We start from the raw sequence: 22,953 nt of genomic DNA, 5'->3' as shown, positions 1-22,953 counted from the left end.
AGAACATCACTTAACAAAGGTTTATCTTGATATTTTCTTTCATTTATTTCTTTTTTGCTTTCTTGTCTTCAGTCTTCCTTAAAAATGTAATTCCTATTTCTGTCACAGCATCACCCTTCAGCTTGTCTTGCAGAAAGGTCACTTCTGCTGCCAAGTGAACCTAGGAAGAAGCAAAGAAGCACTCAGTTTGTCTCCTTCCTCTGGTGTAACAGTATTCTTACCTCTCTCTTACCACAAGGGGACCCTCTTTTACAAGTTTTGTAAAAAACAGATTTCCAAATTTTAAAAAATATATTTCAAACCAAATTAATAGAAAGGAAGCCTATATACTAGAATTAGCATATTTTAATCATCAGTCCAGTACTTTGATTTGCTCTGCTCCGAGAACTAAAGATGTGTACTTGATTTTGTGATCACAAAATTTCCTGATCACATACTAAAGTTATTAACACTTTTGTTAATTGGCCGAATATCATATATATATATATATATCACACATTATGATTCTGAGACTGATTTATATAAATAATACTTACACATTTTTCACTTTCTTGAAACATAAGACATACGACAAATCAGATACTCATTAACAAAAACAATGCAGCCCAAATGTTATCTTCCAGAAAGTGAGACAGAAGCTCCACAGCTCAGTGACATTCAGATATGGCCTTTGTGTATTATTCTGTAAAAGCCTTAAATGATTTGGAATGTCATCCAGTATAGTTCTGATTAGTTGGTTTTTATGTTCTCTGCATCCACGTTCTGTTCTCACTTTCACATGATGCTGCAGTTGTACTGCTGTGACATGAGAAAGTTTTACTGATCCTCATACATCAAGGATAGAAAGAATCAGGGATATTTTTACCAATAAAATCTATGCAGAAAAAATGAAATAGGATTAAGGAGCAGATGACAAGTCCAGAACAGGACCTTGACTCCCCCTGTTTTTTGTTAGCTGGGTCCTTGTCCCACCAGCCCTCAAAGGAGCCCAGCTAAGACTGTGCTTAGCGAGCCAGCCTGTGTTCTTCTTTATCTCAGGATCAGCCTGACCCTTTCAATTTCAGTTTAGACATTAAATCTGAGAAAAAAATTTAATACTAGTAAGCTTCCTTGAGCAAGATGTGTAGCACTCCTGCACCTCTGCACATTAACAAAAAATGGAAAAAAAGGATGTGTGCTTCCTTACCATTTCCAAGGCACCTCGAATCACTCCACAGAGGAGGTTGCAATAGCAAAGGGATGCTCGGTCCACTGGCAGCTCCTCCACAAAGTCCACTAATGGGTTTTTGTCCAGGATTAAGGAGAATTCATTTCCTGCAGCACTACTGCAGCTCACACTGGGGGTGACCCCCAAGTACATCTTGAAAGCCACCTGCAAAAGGAGGATAGTCAGCCACTTGAATCTGATGGGCATAGACCAGAGTAGAAACTTTAGGATGCAACACCCTACACACTAGTTTTGCTTCAGGAAAATAGGGGTAAGGAACAGGTAGTCTTGAGATCATACTAGATTTGTCTCTTTTGTGTTCCATCATATTCACAAATTTGGAGCTACGTGATACTCCAGAGAAGTACACTGTAAGGCTACTTGTTCTGTCCTTGATGTTCCTGCATTTACAGCCCCATAAAAAACAGTTGTATTGTAATCCCTCATGCTTTCACAGTGTCGTTATGCTCTTCTGGGGCCATTAGTTCTATACTGGCTTCTGTGTTGCCCTACATTGCCAGCAACTTTGATAATCACTGCTCAGGAATTCCTGCAACTTGTGAGTGTGTTTACTCAGCTCTCCATGTGCAGCCAAAATAAATAAATAAACAAACAAACAAACAAAGTTACAACTGAAACAAAAGAAGAAAGGGTAAAACTACTGGGATGTATTTGATAACAGGGCGGGGTTTGCTTCTCTGCCTCTACTGGTTAGTATTACTTTAAATATGCAACATCTGCTCTGCTGGTGGAGAGGTCCCATCTGCATGCATTTTCAGTGAGATCACTGTGCGACCCAGGCAGTGCTGAGGCACCAGGTTCACAACAGCTGTTCTGTCTGTGGAGAGCTCTCCTGTAACACACAGCCACAAGTTGCTCCAGTTGAAGATAAGTGTTTTGTTTTTTACCTCTTTGGTGAGTATCGAACATGGAAGGTTTCCGAACAATCCTGAAATTCTTTATGAACCGGAGAACTGCTATTGGCTACAGCGTTATGGCTCTGCTGACACTGGGAAGTGAACGTGCATTTTCTCTTGTTGCTTTCAGATGCCCCTGCAGCAATGAAAACTTCAAGTATGGTTTGGTTTTTCTCTTCTCCCCAGCTTTTGTTTTGCTTGTTTTTGGATATTTCCTGAATAATAAGACCTGGAAGCTCTTCACAGGCTGCTGGGTGAACCCCAGAAAAATATTCCCCAAAGGGAATATCTGCCATTTCTTCATCATCTTTGGACAAATCACTTTAAATGCCCTGGTAGCCCCAGTGATGTGGCTTTCTGTGGCTTTGCTCAATGGGACTTTTTATGAATGTGCCATGAGTGGCTTAAGAAATCCTGCCTACTTAGATGCAATTTGCCACAACAAATCTGTGAAGTGCTTTGAGGAGCTGCACAAGGTGTCCTGTGGCAAAAGCACCATGTCCTTTTCAGAGAGTGAGGAACTCAAGCTAACACTGCAAGCACACTCCCAGGTAAGGAAAACAAGTAAGAAGTTATTAAAGTTTGCAATGCTGCTGTGAATCATCTATGGAAGGTGTTAAAGTAAAACCATTGGCTTCACATAAAGCTTTCTTATGATGCAGCCCTGCCAAATTCAGTAATTGATATTATTTTAATTCAGCTTGAACGACGACATGTCTCAAGGGGGGGGAAGTTGCCAGTGTAATAAGGATCAGTAAAGTCGGATAGTTTAAAGCTGTCTTTCTGAAAGAAGAGAGCTCTGAAGAAAAAAACAACACTGGTCTGTTTAGGAAGCCAAATCAACAGATGTCAACCTATCTGAGGGTTTTTTACACTACAAACCCATATAACAATCATCTCCTATTTTTATATCATTATATATACCATAAGGAAATCGAGATCGTTAGCAGTAGGAAAATACCGAAAAATCAGATTTGTGACTCACTGTCTAAATAACTTGTTTCTGTTTGCATTTCTCAAGTTTATGATGCCAGATGAAAGCATCTTTTTGTCCTGCTTGGAAGAAGAAAGAAACACTAAAATAAAACCAGAGAATGCAAGGCTGCGATTACATTGTGCTATACTTGTGCATTACTGCTGTTTTCATTGTCTTGTAATGTAAATAAACTTAGAGATGAAAAGCCAAAATGAAAGAAAGGTGAAAAAAGCGCTATAGAAAATGATGGAAAGATGATTGTCAGCATATGTCAGGAAGCATTCTGTGGAGCCTGTAAGTCTTTGTTAGATGACTGTATTCATCTGGAACTGTTTCCTATCCAAGAGCTGTTTTTATTTTCATTTATTCAGGCAAATAGGACCAGAATGCAGGCAAAGACTGCAGTGCAGGAAAAGGAATTTAATTAAGAGTTTTAGAAAGAACAAATAGATCTTAGACTTGAAGTTGTATGCACCACAGGAAATAGTGAAAGACCAATGACTCAGGGTATAACATGGGAACAGATAGGTTCATTCTCCAAATAGCAAAAGAGTGAAGGGCTTCTAAAAAGCAATATTTTAAAAACATATAGACATAATTAGTTATTTTAATTAGCAGAAAATGCATAAAATAATTCAAAATCATAATAGTCCTTAAAAATAATTGTTAGCCAGTCTTCCCTGTTTCCTCAGGGAAAATTTCCATGTTTTCCACTGGCTAAATACAATGATTTACCAGGAGTTATTATCTTAACATCCTTTCAAGAGTTCCCATGAGGCAGATTGCTGCTCTTAGTGTCATCTCCATTAAGACAGAGCATGGAAAACCAGTTCCAATTCATATGGGTCTCTGAAAATTAAACAAGTTATTCCATACTGGAATTTGTTCCTTCATTTGGAAACAAGCATGTTTTGCAAATGTTACATATCACAGTGGAATAGACAGGTGAAGCTGTTGGCAACGACAGTGGCATTAGGCATGTAAAACCTGCATCCACACCTCTGCTCTCTTTAAAGGAGGTCATTCCACAAAAACAATTGCTCATACATTTTTCCACCCTCATTCCTTAAACATGGAAGTTGCTCTTTCCCTTAAAAAATTCTTAACATAATTTGGTAAAATTCAGAAGTAGCTACAAAGAACTTGAGGGATGCTGAAGAAAATTTGAGGAATCTCTGAAAATATGGCAACTATTTCTATTCAGTGTGTAAAAGAGCTGTGCTCTGTTTCAGTGCCAAGGCAGACATGCTGATGAACATGAAATTTCCTTTTTCTCTTGCTCTCTCTAGTCACAGAACTGAGCAAGAACATTTTAAAATATTTTTGGAATAAAAAAAGATTTTCCTCTACAAAGGGCTGATTCATCAAAGTCAAAAAAGCTCACAAGAATGGGTTAAATTTCAGTGAATCTCCTAGTAAAAGAAATGCAAGGGTCTGGGAAGAATTTATGTCAAGATTTTAATGTTAAGACATATATTCCTGCTAAGTAATTTAGCTAAAACAGGATTTGTTTTGTTTTTAATTAAATCTGAAAATAACACATTTAAAAATATTTACAGTTTAAAAGATTGATTGAATTGGGAAAAAAGTTACTTATCCATTTTGTTTTTTTAGTTAGTCATAATTCAGAACTGTATCTTAATACTAATTCTTGCTGAGTGATTCTATTTAATATTCTCAAGAGACAGAAACCCATTTACCGTCCAGTGATCATGACATTATTTTATTCTACCTGTACACTTCTCCCTCTATGTGGCAGAATTCAGTGATCAATTCCAATACACTACATACCAGATCTCTATATTTTACAATAAATCCTCATCAAAATCCTCTTTACATGTCCGGACACTATTCCTTGCTCTCAGGTCCAATCTGTTTATAACACTGTTCAGCTGGTGCATTATTTGACTGATCATTTAGACTTCTCTTAGATTTTTCTTTATGTGTGGTCTTGTAGCTGAGGTCTGATTTGAGCTCATCTGTTCATGAATTTGCTGTTGCATTTGCACTGGTCTTTTCAGCTGCTGTTATCCAAGTTCCCTTTGACATAAAATGGGATCACTTAAAATTGAGGCAAAGCCTATCTCTTTGTGGGCAGACAGATTCCAGTATAAGCCAACATTTTTATAGAGTTTTACCTCAAGAGCAACTTTCATTCACTTTCCTGAGGAAGAGACATCAATCAAAATGAACAGTACAGAGAAGCCTGAGTCCTGACTTTTGCTTTCTTTTCATTCAGATGTGACAGCCCCATTAACACTAATGTCAGTCAACAAATGAAAATTACAAAGATGTCTGTGGTAGCTTCCCTAGAAGAGCAGCAGGCCCGCTATACAAAGCACAATCACTCTGACAAACATTCTTAAATAGTGTTTTAACTTTAACCTGAGGTCTGTTTCTTTTGTTTTCCCAGATTTTAGGTTGGTGTGTGATAGTGGCTGTGGCTCTTTTCTCCCTGCTAACCACTTGCTGTGCCAGCTGCCAGTCGAAAGTCAGCCATCTCCAGCTGATGTTCTGGAAGGTGTATGCTGAGAAGGAGAAGGAGCAACTGGAGCAGACCTTCCAGCTGTATGCCACCAAGCTGAGCGAGCGAAATCTGAAGTGTTTTTTTGAGAACAGGAAGCCAGAAGTTATGCCCCTGCCAGCTTTTCAGGCATGGGAAGATGCTTCCCAGCTCTACACTTTCAGCAGTAGCAAACAGCATTATAGCACAATTCACAGGCTAGTTGAAGAAGGCCGGAAAGAAGTCAGCGAGGAAAGAGAGACAACGTATGATTTTGTAGACAGAAGGGAAATACCATAGATCACATATATCTTTAGTCTTTCTCTACTGTGCTAATATAGCATACTTCTAGCTTCTTTTATCTGTATTTTTTTCACAGTGGCCCTTTTCTTCATGATCACATTCCCTCCCAGTTTCATCTTGCATTTTTTGTTTTATGAAATTAAATTACTTCTGTACAACAGTGAAAAGACTGCAGTACTCACTAGCTCTTCAGGCTCACGCCATGCTGATATCGCTGGCTTCGGATCAAGTAACAACAGCAAAAAGGATTGACTAATGACTTGAGAGGGTTTGGACAATATCCTATGTAAAAGGTGCCTATAGCACACCTGTCCTATATAAATCAAAAGTGTATTATAAAGCAATGCAATTTGAAATGGGCGTATACAATAATAGAAGTGTGTTGCTTTCTGACAGTCCACAGAAAGTAAAGGTTTTGCTACCAGACTGTTTTCAGTTACAGGAGGTTTTGAGGCACAGAGACGTTTGGCTACTTGGGGCATCTCAGTATCTTTGGTCTCCGGTTGCACGTAGAACACCACAGACAGTCTCCTTGATAACTGGTCCTCCTTATGCCTGGGATGTCTGTGGGGGACATGGAGCAGTGATTTCACTTAACAGTGAGATGCCAGGTAATTACTGGGACAAATCTTACAGTCAAAATTTTAGGTACCAATAATTTTGAAGGGCATTTCTGACGCTGCATAGAGCCATCAATGAATACTTGGCCTGCAGCCAGCATGTGGCAGAGGGCTTAGAAGTTCCATGTTTTAAGATGACAAAATACTTTTGCAGAGGGCTGATTTTTGTATTTTTTGACATCATAGGAAATGTAGAATGTGTCTGGAGCCAGAGATGCAAGCAGGCCAGGCAGGTGGGGCACAGTCCTTGCTATGGATAAGGCCTCTCACTCCACAGACTTTTGCTTCACCTCACGTACGTGTAATGTACAACATGGCTCTCACATAGGGTGTCTGAGCCTTTGCAGATGCTATATAAAGGAGGCAGCACTTTTCTGCCAAGTTCCTCTCCTTGGAATGACTGGGTGGGCTTTTATGCAGAATTTTACTGCCAGTCTCCCTAAGTCTGCAAAGAATCATAGTTTTGCACAGCTCTAATCAAGCTCTTATCAACAAAACAATATACACTACCCAACTCTTCTCATACACACTGTGTTTCTTAAGAAGAAAACAAAAATCTATCTACATTTATAGATCATGACTTTTTTAATGTAGATAATTCCACTATCTGCTTAGATTTTTTTTCCCCACATATTTAGAATATCTTGTGGTCTTTGAGAAAAAGTTTTACTGTTTTTTTTTTTCATCCCAGCTGGCACACTTTGCAGCAGACTTAGGTCATGTTACTCACCTCAATGTATGTGCTGTAGCTAAAAGCCCAGAGGCAAGCCTGCCAAAATGAAAGTCACAATAGCAGGCGTATCTGGCAAGAGTAAGACAGACCTGCAGTTTGTCACAGAACCACAGCCTTTCACTTCAGTAAATCCATGGCAGGAAACAACCAGAGCATGAATGAAGCTCTGAGTATGTAATGGAAGGTGTGATTACAACAGGCAGGAAGAATGCTGTTTGTACAAGCCCATATCATAGGTCTTCTGATCTCACTCACAAAACTGTTCACAAACTAAGCTTTATTTGTGTAATGGCAGGGGGGTTGGAACTAGATGATCTTTAGGATCCTTTCTAACGTAAACTATTCTATGATTCTATGATTCCCTTTGATTTGTTCTCTTTACTTATTTTCTTCTGACATTCATACAATCAGTCTCCTACTGATCTTGTAGGATTTTGTACCCTGCTGATGAAGATCTTTATTATACGCAGTTTAAAAGGAGAAACAAAACTTCTCTCAGTCCTTCCAAAAGAATCAAATGCAGGCTTCTACTTCATGCCTACTGAACAAAAAATTGTTTCTGCTGTTCTGCTAAATTTCACTTCCCAAAGCTGTCTGTTCACCTCACCAACACTACAGAAACCCAGAGCAAGCAAGGATGAAACAGGGAGTGCACTAAGTAGATTAATGAACTGATATTTGAATATAAGGAACAAGTTGGGTTAACATAACAATGAGTTCTCTACTGTTCAGTAAGATCTGGGACACAAAAATTAAAGCATGTGTGGAAGAGGGGGGAAAGGTGGGAGGATCAAGTGGTCCCACCTCCAGTTTGGACAATCTTTTCTTCCACAGGAGGTGGAAGAGGAGCACTCCCCTCACCCTTCCTTTGCTGCATGCTCGTGGGTGATTTGTATTGAGAGTGTGAGGAGATGCTGGCTGCAGCTATCAATCCTCTATCCTGGTCTGCTGAGGACAGGCTGCACTTAACAGCCCTATGGCATGAAAGATCTGGTGGTTTTGGCCAGCCAGCTACAGGGGGCTGCTTCTTCTGCATTCCCTTTTCCCTGTGCCTCATAGCATGGTCTCTACCTTGGAAGTACAGCTGCTGAATCCTCAGTACTACAACATGTGTCTGGTTGGAGCCTCAGTACATCACTGAACTTAGTTTTCAGGGCTGTGCTATTCTAGCTCTGCTGTATTTCCAAAATGTCTATGATTTCATGCAATTGCCATGTGGTTCTTGGAACACTTCTATCAAAACAGACAAAAATAAAATACAGTTTGACCTATTTTTTCCAGCTAGAATCTGATTTTGGCAAATTTAACTCCATTCCTAAATCAGCTATCACAAAAAGCTGTTTTATTTCAACATTGCCACCGAATTAAAGTTCAGCAGCCAGCACAGAAGATCATTTTCAATACTATCAAAAAAAGTGACAAAAAAAAAACAGCAGAATTGACATTTTATCTCAGAAAACTTAGATTTTGCATTAAGTCTGATGCCTGTCAAATGAGTCCACAAATAAACAGACAGCATCTGGTCTTTTTCTATTCCACATTCTGTACCTCAATTTACTCACTTCTTCCCATCAGTGAGAACCCACTTTTCTCAATTCATTTATCTTACCTCTTTTTCTGCTATCTGCTGCTCAAATTCTAAGTCTTAGTTACACCAGAAGAACAAGAACAAGACTAATTAAATATACTAGGCCCTCACATTCTTTTGATGTAGTTTCATCTGGGCTTTGAGTTAAGGTATGAAAAATCTTTCAAAATTCAATTGTTAGAATTTCTGGTATAAAAGGCAACTTACATGAGAACTATGCAAATCCAGTGGCTGGTTTGCAGTGCAATAGAACACAAAATTAAGGCAAAATTGAAAACTATATAGTGCAAATTGTTTAAATGTCTCAGTAGTACAAGTAATCTATGTGCATACATAAATAATTCAACAAATATATAGGAAATGAGGATTTTTTTGTTTTGTTTTTTTTGTTGTTGTTGTTTTGAAGCCAGGCTATGACTGGAGGGAAGTTCCTTTTAAAACTACCATGCACAGCTTCCTTGTGGTAGAACAAAGGCCTCTCAGTCTTTCTTTGGGACTCCAAAATTGAGTGAAGTGAAATAAATAAACCATTTCAAAAGCTACATTTATAAATTTGCCTCATTTCCGTCTGTATGAAATGAAATAAAAAAGAATATATGTTTAGATTAATAGATAGGCTCATCATCACAATGAACCTACATGAAGAAAAACAAGCAGAACTGTCTTTTAAAAATGTGACTTGCAACTCTATGGGATTATATGTTACTTAACATCAAACAAGGAATCTATGCAATCAGCATTTAAAGTGTACCGCAACCTTTTTTCAGATTCTCATACTGCAGCCCATCTTTCTTCAGCAGCATGACTAAAGCTCGGTCAAATTTTGATGGTGCACAGAAGCAGTGTAGAGCTATGAAAAGCAGTTAGGAGGCCACTAACTTCCCAGCTCCTGATACTACAACTCTACAAAGCCTTGTATGCATAAGTAGTGTTGCAAAGTAAGTGATAACACACACTTAGAAAAATGAAACCATAAAATCAGATGACATATCAAGAAGATTAATCAAGAACATTAGTTGATCTACTTAGAAGGGGAAAGGCAGCCAAAGTAACTTTTTGCTGGCATAGTCCAAAGCACAAGGTATTGCACTTGGATTGCAACAATCCTTGATATGTGTGCAGACTGTGAGAACTCATTGAGAGCAGGACTTGGGGGTCCTGATAGATGAAAAGCTGAAAATGAGTCATCAATATGCTCTTTAAGCCTGAAAAAATCAATGTTATCCTGGGCTGCGTCAAAAGAAAGAGTAGCCATCAGGACTGGGAGGTGATTGTCCCTCTCTCCTCTGCCCTTGAGAGGCCCAGCTGGGAGTACTGTGTCCATGCCTGGGGCCCCAACACAAAGATGATGCAGAGCAGGTCTAGAGGAGGGCCACAAAGATTAACAGAAAGCTGGAGAATGTCACTTATGAAGAGCTGGGCTTGTTTAGCTTGGAGAAAAGAAGGTTCTGAGGAGACCTCACTGAGGCCTTCCAGTACTTAAAAAGAGCTTATAATCAGGAGGGAGACTGACTTTTTACCTTATCTAAAAGTGATAGGAGAAGGGGGAATGTCTTTAAACTAAAAGAGAGTAGATTTAGGTTAAATGTTAGGAAGACATTTTTTTACTTAGAGATTGGTGAGGCACTGGCACAGACTGCCCAGAGAAGCTCTGGATGCGCTGTCCCTGGAGGTGTTCAAGATCAGGTTGGATGGGGGCCTAGGCAGTCTGATCTGGTGGCTGGCAGCCATGCCCATGGCAGTGGGGTTGCAGGGGGCTAAAACTATACGATCTTTTATAACTCTTTCAATCCAAGTCATTCTGTGATTCATTTGCCAATATAGAGTGGTCTTGTGCAGCAGGACCTCAGTAGGAGAGGGAATCTCATCTATTCCCCTACAGTTCTGGCTTTGGAGGATGACATGGTTGGAGTCCCAGCCCTGGTGCTATAGAAGCTGACATAATTCCAAGATCAGATCTGAATATGGAGTTGTTTACTCTTTACATCTTTTTTTTCAAACAGATCAATGATGGCAGAGTTCTGAGGAAGGATGAGGTAAACTTTTACTTTATAGGATTATAGAGAACAATTATCATCGCTGTTTTAAAAGCTATCCTCAGTTATACTTAGACACAATACTGAATCCAGTGTTAGATGTTACTTCTTTAGCTGAGCTTTGCTCTTGGTATATTCCTCAGTTGGTTTCCATTTTCTTACACCAATTTGCCAGTGAGCATGAAGACTGGCTTTAGGTGGTCTGTTTGGTCTATGCAAAGTCACAGCACCAATGTAAGGAGCCAATGAGCACCATGTGAACTCATGTGGAAAGACTTAGTTTGGTTGATCGCCAACCCATGCTGGCCTTCCTCCAGTCCTGCATAAAATAACAGTAAATCCCAGACTCTGCAGTCTGAATCACTGTATGAAACTTTAAGCCCCTAGTCACAGAAAATGAATGCTTTAGATATACCTCTCCTCCACTATTTATTTACTAGTATGGCAGGCTGGCTCTGTATTCCTCACTGTATGCTTTCTCTTTTGTTTCATCTCTTGGAAGCTTTATGCAGTGAATACCCATGGCGTGACTTTACAGGCTTCTTTTTTCTTCAAAAGACTGCAGGACAGCAGCTATGTTTACAAATGTTTGGTTGTAAGTACTTGAACTGCTTAACTGCCTTACATTTATAGGGTACGTTTGTACCCTATACATCCATTTTCAAGAATTAGTGGAGTTAAATATTTCAGCATTTTTTTCCTTGCTGTTACTGAAGAGGTAAAGAGAACATGTAAAAAGCTGTGCAGTTTTAAACCAGCAACTTTAACAGTTATTTTCTGGGTCATTTGTATGTGTTTTGTTGTTATATGTGTCAGACAAATACACTTGAATGTTTGTTCAAAAACGTTTTGCCAAATGAATGTGTTAGTATTTTCCTCTCCTATTTTGCCTCAGAAAGGACATACTCTTTCCACAGAACTCCTCTTTCAGTTTGCTAAAAATAAATTCTCAGGAGACTTTGAGCTTTAAAGTTTGTTCCAATCTTTCTGAGCAAAATAAGCGTCCTTTGAAGTATCAAAAGGATAACTGTATTTTTCTTTAGTTTCTTACCATATTTTGTTTCTGAATCTCCTGTAGTGGACAATGATGTAGTTATACTACAGCAATTTACAAAAGGAAGCAACAAGTAAATGCAAGAATCAGCAAATCAGATATCTACCATGTATATGAACGTGTAGAGGCAACAAAGAACATACTCCAGCTGAAGAAAGACATAAAAGTGAACAAAAATGTGAATTTGCAGGTTGGTATCATTCTTCTAATGAGACAGCATATTTTGGTATTGTGATTGAAATGTTGTTGCTTGCCTTACATTTTTCATTCAACCACCAATGGATCCTCTACCCTGGCTCAGTTTTGCCTAAAAATAATCTTTGTTGTATATCATCTTCATTTTAGACTCCAAGACACACTTTACTTCAGGACAAAATTTAGTGACCCCTAAATTCCACTAGGTAACTGATCTGACTGGCTTTTAGTAACAATATCCAATGCTAGACCAGGCTGCCCAGGGCCCCATCCAATCTGGCTTTGAACACTTCCAGGGACAGGGCATCCACAACCTCTCTGGGCAAAGGTCTGAGCCAACTCCATTTCTATGAACTACCACCTCCTTTGCAGTGACTCTGCAGTCTAGGAGGGAACGACATCCTACGGGTTTCTCTTCAAGCTTCCCCAGGACTTAGCATAGTGTCAAAGCTGTATCTTAAGAAACCTCCCTACTGCTCCGCAATTTTCTCCTAGATCTTCTTGTCTGCCAGTAGTGTGAAAGGTTACTCAATAAGAGGGAAATTTCTATCAAAGAAGGTAGAAGTACCTATACGGGTTTGTTTGTTTGCTTGTTTTATCATTAGATCTGTGACTCTACTGCCATCGAGTCTTCATTTTGCAGAAAATTCATCAGCTTCTTCATAATATTACCATTCTATGGTTAAAAAACATCTGAGCAAACTGTGGATATGCTGAAGGGTTCATATGGCAAGAATAAGAATACCAAATTTTAAGAAGTGTTATGAGTTGATTGATAAGTTCCTAGAAAATAAAAATTGAGGGGAATATACAGTTTGAAGACTAGTAAAACTGATTTTTTTTTGTTGTCAGATTCTGTGGAAAGAGCAGAAGAAATCAGCTTAAGCAGCAGTAAACAAAAGTAAACATTAAACTGTTCTAATGGAAAATACCTCACAGGCTAGTAGAAAAGACTGGATTCATAGAAGGACTTAATATTAGCTTATAAACTTATATAAGCTTATATTAAGCTATTGCTTATTGAATGACTTTAAGGTGAGTTAAGGTTAGGGATCAGCAACCTCTCACAGCTTGTATCCCACAGTCTCCGATACCAAAGACTAAGACAATTTAGTTGGCATGTAAAGAACAGAAAGGATAGGCTTCCTTTGTGTAAAATTTTGTAGCAGACAAGATAAGTAGGCCTAAGCAAGCAAACATAAGAGGGTCTGGGCAAGAACAGGATAAAAGGGTTTAGAGAATCTGGAGTGCATGCTACAGAATCATGTGGGTAACAAAAAAGCAGAATGCTTATTTACACCCTGGCTTTGCTGGCTGGGATAAACACTATCAGCTGACTGAAGTACTGAAACCAGATGTTGCAAGTTTTGCAATGTATTAACATATGTATTAGAATTCTTGGAATGGGCGGGATCTTCATGGCAAGTGTTTGAATAATGATATGTTGAATGTATGTAAGTGTGCTTTAGTTCCTGTGTATGCATATCAGAAAAGAGATCCCCCATGCACTCAGAGCTGAAATAAAATAATGTCAGCTTTCTAAACTATCATTTGGTTTGGAGAGCTTTATATCTGGATTTTGGTGACATCTCTGTCCTCAACTCAGATACAAAACTACTACTGACATGAATCTGTTCAGTGGTTCTGATGACCCAGTAGCAAACTTACCATTATCATAATCAACTGCAAAATTCTTATTTCATTAAGCATCACAATTTTTGTGCGATGTTTTGGTGCTTTAGGGACTGATATCTTCTCTCAAGAAGAAACTCTGTGAGCTACTAGCTGAAGTGAAATTGTAGAATAAAAGATATATTTCACACAAGTGAAGCATGGGTTTGACTGTAGAGATAAGACAATTCTCATATAGCAGAAAATGTAAGTAACATTGTTCTGGAGCGAACTGATAGAGAAGGAAAAGCTAAGACAACTGAGGATAACAAAGCTCTAAAGAACATAAATCTTAATTACCTGTGCAATCATGTCTGCCGTTTCAGAATAACTGCGACACCGTTTTACATCTGAGTGAGCTAAAAAATCATCTATCAGCCTTATGCCAATGCCGTATCCCCTAAGAAGAGAACAAAGAGAGTTAACGTTCAAAAAGGGATAGCTTTCCCACCTATCATCCTCTGAATATGTTTTGTGTGCTTTCTCCATTAGAAAAAAAAAATAATAATAATAATAAAGCATACTTCTAAATGAATGGCTTTAAGGACATCAGATTTTGTAGTCTAGATTCTTCTTTCTGCTGTATTTTACAGCACAGTAGGATGTAGTTTGTGCAGTTGTATGGGGAACTATGCTCTTTTAAGCATGATATCCCCAGCAAGCAAAGCATAATGTGAATGTTGTCTACATACTCATGCATACATGTGTATTTACATATATAAGAAACTGTATACATGAGTATAATAGATAAATATATAAATAATAAGCAAATGAAGGCTGATTTTTGTCACTAAAGGATAACATAGGACAGGATTTCTCCATTCCTGTGTGACCCTCAGAGTTCATCTCACACCACCCCCCTGAAGAAGAACAAAGCAACTGTCCCTTTCAGTCACAGCACTCATGCCTGCATTGGCATGGACTTCAGCAAATATCTATTTCCTTTATCCTCTTATCCTTTCATCTCTGTCTTCATTCTTCCATCACAATCCCCTCTTTTCCTCTAACATGTTTTCTTCCTTCATCTAATAGTTGCAGAATGAATCCAGAAGTAGATATTTAATATAGAGTTTCAGTGCACCCTACCTTTATTTTGTATTTAAAATACTGCAAGTTCAGAGAGATTAAGTAAAAAAGGACAGAAATTAACAAAATTTTTCATTAAACAGATATTAATTCCTAGCTGTTAGGTGTTAACAGAAGACAGTAGTTACAAAGAGTGAATAATAAATATTATCACTTCAATCATTTTTTGTAACAAAACCCAAAGTTTATGCAATTGACAGAAATGTTACAAAAAGATCTGAACAAACTCAGAAATTATCTTAGGGATTTTCACATGTTCATGCATGTGGATATTTTTAGTTTCTTCCTATATGCCACAGACCTTACACCTTCAAGAAGGCAGGTTGCAGTCATTGGAGCTTCTTACTGGTTTTGTAACACATCTTTGACAAGAAGCCAAAGAGTGATCTGATCTTCAATGTGATGACAAGACAGAATGTGGATTTGGCACCATGAGGTTCAAAATGAAAATGATGAAATTTTTATCACTTAAGTATCAATATCAATAAAGTTGGTAAATAAGTAATCAGCAGTTAGCAAGGCGTACATTAGTGATGCACAAGACTATTTTCAAATTTTATGCATTAGCTTTGGAAAGTTACAAGCATAAGAAATTTACAAGCAGCTATTTGGCAACTATACACTGAAAAACTTTCATCTCACTACAGATTATGTATGTGCATTTATACAGAGGGAGAGATCAGAATACTTTTCCCATCTGTTACAGATTTGCTGATCTACAATGTTTCTTCCCAAAGCTGGGCTGTTTCTATTGTCACAGTAGTAAAAGTGTTCATATTGCAGCAATGAAAACTGTCAATATTTTATCAAGTCTTTCTGTTTAATGAGAAAAACAAAACAATTTTATAGAAATAGGTGTAAGAACAAAACCACAAAGATCAATTATATCTCTGCATCTTTCAAAAATAACCTTTCCTAATTTCTACTATAGCATCAGAAATAAGTCTGCTTTTGTTGTTTTGTTTCTTTGCTTGTTTATTCTTCTTTTTTAATGCATGATTTCTGTTAGAGCTGAATGAGGGGTTAAAGTCAAATAACGATTTGAGGGATGTTGTCTCTTCAGTCTGTGAATAAATAACTTTTCTTTATCAGATCAATGATTTCTTACTAACTTCCGTGGACAACTATTGGACTATAGCCTCACTGTAAGCTTTTAGATTAAGAGTAAAGCATTCATAATCTTATAGAGCACCCAAGTGAGAGATCTGAATTATACCCTCAAGGAGGGGTGTTGACTATAGAAGGAGGCTGTCTGTTGACTGGGTCACTCAAAACAAATTTCTACAACTTTGCAGTATGACTACTTTTTAGTGTCCAAGTCAGAAAACCACAGTGCAGCCTAGGTGAGGGGAAGGCAAAGGAAGGCTGTGTGAACAGTGGATACATAAATGCATTGTTTAACAGGTTGCCAGAGAACTTGTTGATGTCCCATTCCTGGATGTGTTCAAAGCCAGGTTGGATGGGGCCCTGGACAGCCTGATCTGGTGCCTGATTTGCTGGCTAACAACCCTGCAAGCAGCAGAGGGATTGAAACTAAATGATCTTTCAGATTTCTCCCCACTCAAGCCATTCTATGATTCTATGTTAACTTGGAAACACGTGTGAAAAGCAAAAGCCTTGAAGAATTTGAAATGACGTGGATGTGAAGGAGTAGAAGAGTTAATATGGAAGTTGAAAATTAGTACATGGAAATAGATGAAATTTAGAAGTCTGTTTTATTAATTAGCTATCAAAGAGTTAACAAAGAATAAGTGTAAACAATCAAAAAAATCCTGACACTTTTCTCCTGAAATTTAAAGAAAATTTCTCATCATAATTCACAAATTAATGTTATTTCTATTGACAGATACTTAACCTTACCCCTACATTGTCCATAAGCCTTGACAATGCTGGAACCCATAAGACAGGAGACATAAAGCTGAATGATAATATACAGGTGGTCAAATTGCATTATCAAGGAGGCTGAATATTTAATGCAGTACTTACATTTTGTCTAAGCAGCTGTTGACATCTTCATCTTTTTCATAGTCCTTACACAGCTGGGCTACCAAAGCCCCATATGTGAGAACAAAAAGTTCTCTGCTCTGCAAGATAAAGTTAGAAATTGAAAATGAAACAAATTATAATCAAATTTTTCACTTTTTTTTTCTCTACCAAAAGCAAACAAAAATACAATTTATATATTATATTTATTTTACATTAATAAAGAAGCTTCTTTATTTATTATACATTAATTTTTATTATAATAAAAATTTATTATACATTATTATAATGTATAATAAATTATTAATTTATTATACATTAATAAAGAAGCTTCTGTCCACTGACGTGTAATCACAGATATCTGTGATTTAAGCATGGCAGAGCCTGACTTGATCATCACTTGAGCCTGTACAGGGATTTTGTTTGTTAGAAAAACCATTTGTTGGGATATAGCTACTTTCATCAGATACATTTTTGCATTCTGCAGCACATATAAATGTTGGATTGATAAATGTTGTCAAAATGCCATTCAAACATAATGACAAGCATTTAATTGCAGGAAGAGTATATGAGGAATTGAGCTATTAGTCCTTTTATAGTTTAAAAAATGTGTACAGTAAATTCCAGTTCTTTCACAAAAGTCTGATTGGTCTGACTCAGATCATCAGCTGATTTCCTTGCAAAAAATAAGCAAATACAAAAAATATTAGCTCAGAATAATGGAAAATTTCTATAATTCAACACAAGTATAAAGAATAACAGTAAACAAAGAAGAAAAAAATCAGTACTATTGACATTTCTTCTTCTTTACAAGTCTATACATGTAATCATAGAACACCCGAAGTTGGAAGAGATCCACAAGGACGATGGAATTCAACTTCTGACTCCACACAGAGCCACTCTATCTTATTGTCAATACCAGTTCTCCAAATACTCAGACAGACTCATTGTGATAATACTTCCATCACATATAAGCAAGCAAATAGGCATCACTGCTAATGCAGTCTGCTTTTGAAGTTTCATATCCTGTCAAACAGAGGGTAAAAGCCTATAACTTCTGAAAAAGACTTGATTACCTAGATTTGGAAACAGTGATTTCTTTTGGAGGATTTATCTGCATTAGGAAATGTAATATCAGTTATCTAACATCATAACAAAGTAAATTTCAAGCCATATTTGATACATATACAGATTTATGTTTTCCCCTTCATTTAGCAAGTGAGCCCCCTTTTCCAAAGTAGTCTTAGGCAACATTTTCTGGCCCAGATTTATGGCCATCATTTTCTTATGCAGTTTCTCTGCAGGCAGGTATGGTTGGCATGGGTATGCTGGCTGGAATGGTGTGTCCGGTTCTGGACTCCCCAGTACAAAAAAGACAGGGATCTCCTGGAAAGAGTCCAGCGGAGGGGCCACAAAGATGATTAAAGAGCCTGGAACACATCTCTTACAAGGAAAGGCTGAGAGACCTGGGTCTGTTCAGCCTTGAGAAAAGAAGACTGAGAGAGGATCTGATCAATGTCTATAAATATTTAAGATGCAGGAGGCAAAGCGATGAGACCAGACTCATTTCAGCGGTATGTGGTGACAGGACAAGAGGAACACACAAAGCATAGAAATTTCCTCACAAATGTGTGTAAGAACTTCTTCACGGTAAGAGTGATGGAGCGCTGGAGCAGGCTGCCTAGAGTGGCTGTGGAGTCTCCTTCTCTGGAGATATTCAAGACCCACTTGGACTCCTACCTGTACAGCCTCATCTAGGGAGCCTGGTTTTGCAGGGGGGTTGAACTAGATGATCTCTAGAGGTCCCTTCCAGCCTCTACAACTCTGTGATTCTGTGACTGATCTGAGTGACTAAACATAGTGTCATCAAAATTATCTGAATTGTTTCCAGCACACTGCTGGACATTACTTACAGTTGATGTTAACAGTAGAACAATTACATCAACTGCTCTATCACACAGTTGCTACCAGAAAATTGTGACTGAAGGATAAATTCTTCTATACGGCACATGGTGAGGGACATAGTCTCAGACACAGAAATGCTCTTATTTGACTGACATAACTGAGAAGACATACTCACTTGTGATTTGAGGAATGTAAAGAACTGCATAGGCCTATATGAAAATGTTTATTATTTTCTGCAAAATAATAAAAGTGCATTAGGGTTTCTATCAGAAGAACAAGAGGATTTTTCCCTGAAATAATTTTATATATACATATATATATATATGTGTGTGTGTATACATATGCATACATATATATATATATACATATGTATACATATATAAAGAAAATGTTTCTAAACTTTTAGTTCCAGAACATCAAGATCATTGTATACTCTGTGATCTGCAGAGAAAGAGAATGAATTGCTATTTAAATGTTAATATTAAAATAATTAAAAGAGTATAGGGGAAAAAATGGCACAGTTTTATGCAATTCTTTTTTTTTTTTTTTTTTAATGAACAGCAAAATGAAGGAAAGACAATGTGATGCTCTGAAATGTAAGTGCAATTTAAAGGAAAATATAAATCACATTGGCAGGAATGAGTTTCACAGCCAAGTCAGATGAAATATTGGCCTATGGCTTGCTTTCGTCAGTACTGCCATGCCAAATGTTCTCTTTTTGAAGTGGCTCCAGAGGGTAACTGAGTATACTGGATTGACATCTGGTTTATCTCTCCTTAATTTGTAATGAGAGAGTAGGCGATTGAAAGTAGTCACCTGAAATTTAGGTGGCTAACATTAAATAAAACAAATCCTGTATTTGGTGTGAATGATTTAGCAAGATTGGCTAAACACAGATAACCATTATGAAAAGACAGTATCTGAGTTTCTCACTACAGGAGATGTAGTTGGTATGGCTCTGTCTCATGAGCAAGACTGCGGAGATGGGCAAGGATTACAGTCACCTGGAGTATAGAAAGCACTGGAAGCACTGGGATCCTTAGCTGTTCACTGATCTGGAATAAAGTTATCTTCCCTTCTCCCCTAGGTCATGATCCAACAGGATCACATCTATAGCACTGCTGAACTGACTGTACCTGGTTGGAGTAGTAGCTGGTCTGCAGACCTGAGAGACTAGGTTGACTGTAATTAAATTCTTGGACAGAAATTAATCCATAAAAGTGCCACAAGCCTGTGGCATGTGGGCATATAAGAAGTGCTTTTTATTTATAGTCCGTTGAAAGAATAATAGTAAATGCCAATGAAAACAATGGAACAGGAAGAATGGCTTGGCAGAAAAACCTTTTCCTGCTCCCACTGCATCAACAGCTTGAAGTTTAATAAATGTTTCCATTTTAATGTCACTCGTCAAAATGTTAAGTAGTGTGAAGCCGTATCTTAAAGTCACCTTGGTGATAACTCCTGTTTACAATAGCATTACACACTTTGGCAAATTCTCATAAACAATTTTTAATGCATTAAGTGGACATCATACAGATTCTGTATTGTTCTAGTCTCAACAGGTCATTGTTGCAATAAGACAAATGCCTTGGAGAATCATAAGCACAGTGTAACAGCATAATTGACATCACTGGCCACTCTTTCAGTCTATTGGAGAAAGAATCTATTTATTTGACATTTTTTTCCATGTACTAATGTAAGTTTATTTATTTTATTTATTTTATTTTATTTTATTTTATTTTTTTATTTATTTTTTCCCAGTGGAGACCTTTATTATCCGCTAATTCTTTTCTTTTCAGGAACAGCTAAATAACATCTTGGAGGCTTCTGGAACTTTTCCACTGCCCTAATACATCAAAACTCACCATTAACCAACCAGAAAGCCCTGAGGCTCTAGGTTTCTGAAGAAAGATGTGGGTAGAATTGAACATCCAAACACAAAACAGATTTCATTTTGCACTTAATTTAATGACTACGTAAACACAGAGGCACATAAACTCATCTGAGGTTTCTATTTTTGACCAATGCTCTCTGAATTACTTAGTCTTCTGCTTCTGAATATACTCCAGACTCAGAAACTTTGTGTCCATGTTTTTCTAAGCCTACTTAGATCTTTAGGATTTAGTATTTAGGATCATTAAAAAAAAAAAAAAAGAAAGAAAGAAAGAAAAGTCAAGCACCAAGTAAGACAGTAACTTTGTAAAAAATTACTCATTAGCAACCTCATCTCTTTAGTTTGTTATACAGGTGTGTCACAATTACACTTCTAGGTGCATTTTCTCTTCAATACAAGAACTATTATTTCTGTATTGCTTTATTGCTTTGTTGTTGGTTTTTATTATTGCTGTTTTTGTTTGTTTGTTGGCTGAGAGGGCAAAGGGGCTGGGGGATTATTTGTGGTAAAACATTCCTAAACAGTTATAAATTTTCAACAATAGAGATTCTGAGGAAACTTACTGCTAGCAGTGTTTAATAACCACAAGCCCCTAAGTTCTCCACAAGAATTATTTTCTTCCACTACACACACTCCTAGTACATAGGATTTCCTAACTGATTGCCTGATCTATAGCAAAAGTAAGCCTCACCTTACATAATATCTGCTATAACGAATCCATAGAACATTTAGATGTGGAGACACATTCTGACTGTAATCTAAGGTATAGAAATCTTCATCTGATAGCTCAGAGGATCAGCTCACTTTTGGCAAACTCTGTGGCTAGAAGCAATCAAGAATATGAGGGATGCCCGGCAAGGACTCCCTAGACTTACAGCCTCCAGTGAGGTACAAAAAGACCACCCTTCTGATCCCAGCAACAAGAAAGTCCCTTGTACTTTGGGCAGCAAGCCTCTGCTCTAATACTGGAAAGCTCATCCCCATCTTTTCTGTACTTTCAAGCTGTTCGGAAATAGGTCTGTACAAAACACATCAATACAATAATAGCTCATTCCTTCTCCATGCACAATTTCAGTTGCACACAGCAAAAACATCTTACTATTTTGTGGCTGTCCTGCTTTCTTCCCGGAGGCCGTGACATGTTGCTTGTGTAAAGCTTGACGTATGTGACAGGTTATACTGTTTCTTCCTCAAACAGCATTTTCTTGTTCCCTTTCCTAAACGTCTCTCTTTTCTTCTCTTCTGCCTTTTGCATGAGATATGCTCACTGCAGTCTGTAGTGCTTCTGATGCTCCTCCTATTCTCCCTCCCTTAGGGAGGAATGAGGCTGGCAGACCCTGTGCGCAGTACAAACTACTCCATCTGTGAGAATGGACTGTCATCAAATACACAGCAAACAGCCACAGGAAGTCAAACTGGGCAGCCCCAAGAGATGTGTAGGTCTTATTTTTTTTTAGGTTTCAGTTCATCCTGTTGCTTGTGTCAGGTTTTGATGTTTGGAAAGCTAAGAAGCATTCCCTCTTTGAAGAGTAAAATCACAATTATATGATAATTATAAACAAGGTAATTAAAAATTCATCATTTTCAACTTCAGGAACAATAGTCCTCTACGAGCTGTGACACCTTTACTTAGTTAATGTCTGCCTAGGCAGGAGTGGCACAGGTTACATGTGATACTGTCACTGTGGTTCTGAGGATGCAGAGCTGGTGGGATGGAGCTAGAGCACCCAGATTCACAAAGGAGTAAGCTGAATACATGCTACAGCTGCCAGTTTTGGCAAATGGCACTTTCATTACCAATGTTTCTAGTGGATTTTATATCATTCTTAGCCTGCTATTACCTCTGCATGTAAACATCCCCATTACAAGCATCCATGAAGGTTTGGCTTTCTTCACTTAAGGTAAATTTGACCTTTTTCTGTTAGTTTGGGTTTGGCACAGATCTACTCTACAGTCACTAGCAAATGTAATCTGGTAGCTTTATTTTCCTTCTTGGATTCATCACCTCGTTCATTCCCAGTAGAGAAGGTAAAGATATGCAGCCTGATCTGAATGTCATGCAGTAATGAGATTCTAATTCATTTGTAGATTTAGAGGTAGGATAAAATTACAGGTATGTATTACTCCAGACACACAGAAAGCTCATTTGGGGTAAACAGGATTAATTCTTTTTTTTTTTTTTTTTTTTTAATGGTAGTTTAAAATAATGACATAAGTCAGCAAAAAAAAATAGGACAAATATAAGCATTTTTTAGCCTCTCCTTGTGAAACATAGCCACTCT

The 22,953-nt window shown here is 37.7% G+C and overlaps 2 protein-coding genes across 2 annotated transcripts; one reads left to right on the top strand and one right to left on the bottom strand.

Moving 5' to 3' along the window:
• Window positions 1–12: 12 nt before the first annotated feature.
• On the bottom strand, window positions 13–22,191 carry TRAPPC3L (trafficking protein particle complex subunit 3L). The gene is made up of 5 exons (XM_031611090.2): window positions 21,771–22,191; window positions 16,876–16,973; window positions 14,104–14,203; window positions 1,187–1,372; window positions 13–160 (listed from the first exon to the last, which is right to left on the bottom strand). Exons 1-5 carry the CDS (start codon window positions 21,810–21,812, stop codon window positions 44–46), a joined length of 543 nt encoding a protein of 180 aa, XP_031466950.2. The 5' UTR covers window positions 21,813–22,191; the 3' UTR covers window positions 13–43.
• CALHM5 (calcium homeostasis modulator family member 5) lies at window positions 1,865–9,397 on the top strand. The gene is made up of 2 exons (XM_031611089.2): window positions 1,865–2,675; window positions 5,514–9,397. The coding sequence occupies exons 1-2, from the start codon at window positions 2,136–2,138 to the stop codon at window positions 5,901–5,903; spliced, it is 930 nt and encodes a 309-aa protein (XP_031466949.1). The 5' UTR covers window positions 1,865–2,135; the 3' UTR covers window positions 5,904–9,397.
• Window positions 22,192–22,953: the final 762 nt, after the last annotated feature.

The sequence above is a fragment of the Phasianus colchicus genome, chromosome 2, assembly GCF_987193195.1.
Source record: "Phasianus colchicus chromosome 2, bPhaCol1.hap1.1, whole genome shotgun sequence".
Lineage (NCBI taxonomy): Eukaryota > Metazoa > Chordata > Aves > Galliformes > Phasianidae > Phasianus > Phasianus colchicus.
Note: the sequence above shows the minus strand (reverse complement) of the source record. Positions and strands in the feature narration are given on the sequence as shown.

Excerpts from the sequence above, each read along its gene's own strand:
- CALHM5 (XM_031611089.2), top strand. The coding sequence starts at position 2,136 with ATGGAAGGTTTCCGAACAATCCTGAAATTCTTTATGAACCGGAGAACT. Across the intron at positions 2,676-5,513 it reads CACTGCAAGCACACTCCCAG|ATTTTAGGTTGGTGTGTGAT; the intron begins GTAAGGAAAACA and ends TTGTTTTCCCAG.
- TRAPPC3L (XM_031611090.2), bottom strand. The coding sequence starts at position 21,812 with ATGTCACGGCCTCCGGGAAGAAAGCAGGACAGCCACAAAATA. Across the intron at positions 16,974-21,770 it reads AGCAGGACAGCCACAAAATA|AGCAGAGAACTTTTTGTTCT; the intron begins GTAAGATGTTTT and ends TTTATCTTGCAG. Across the intron at positions 161-1,186 it reads TTCGAGGTGCCTTGGAAATG|GTTCACTTGGCAGCAGAAGT; the intron begins GTAAGGAAGCAC and ends GCTTCTTCCTAG.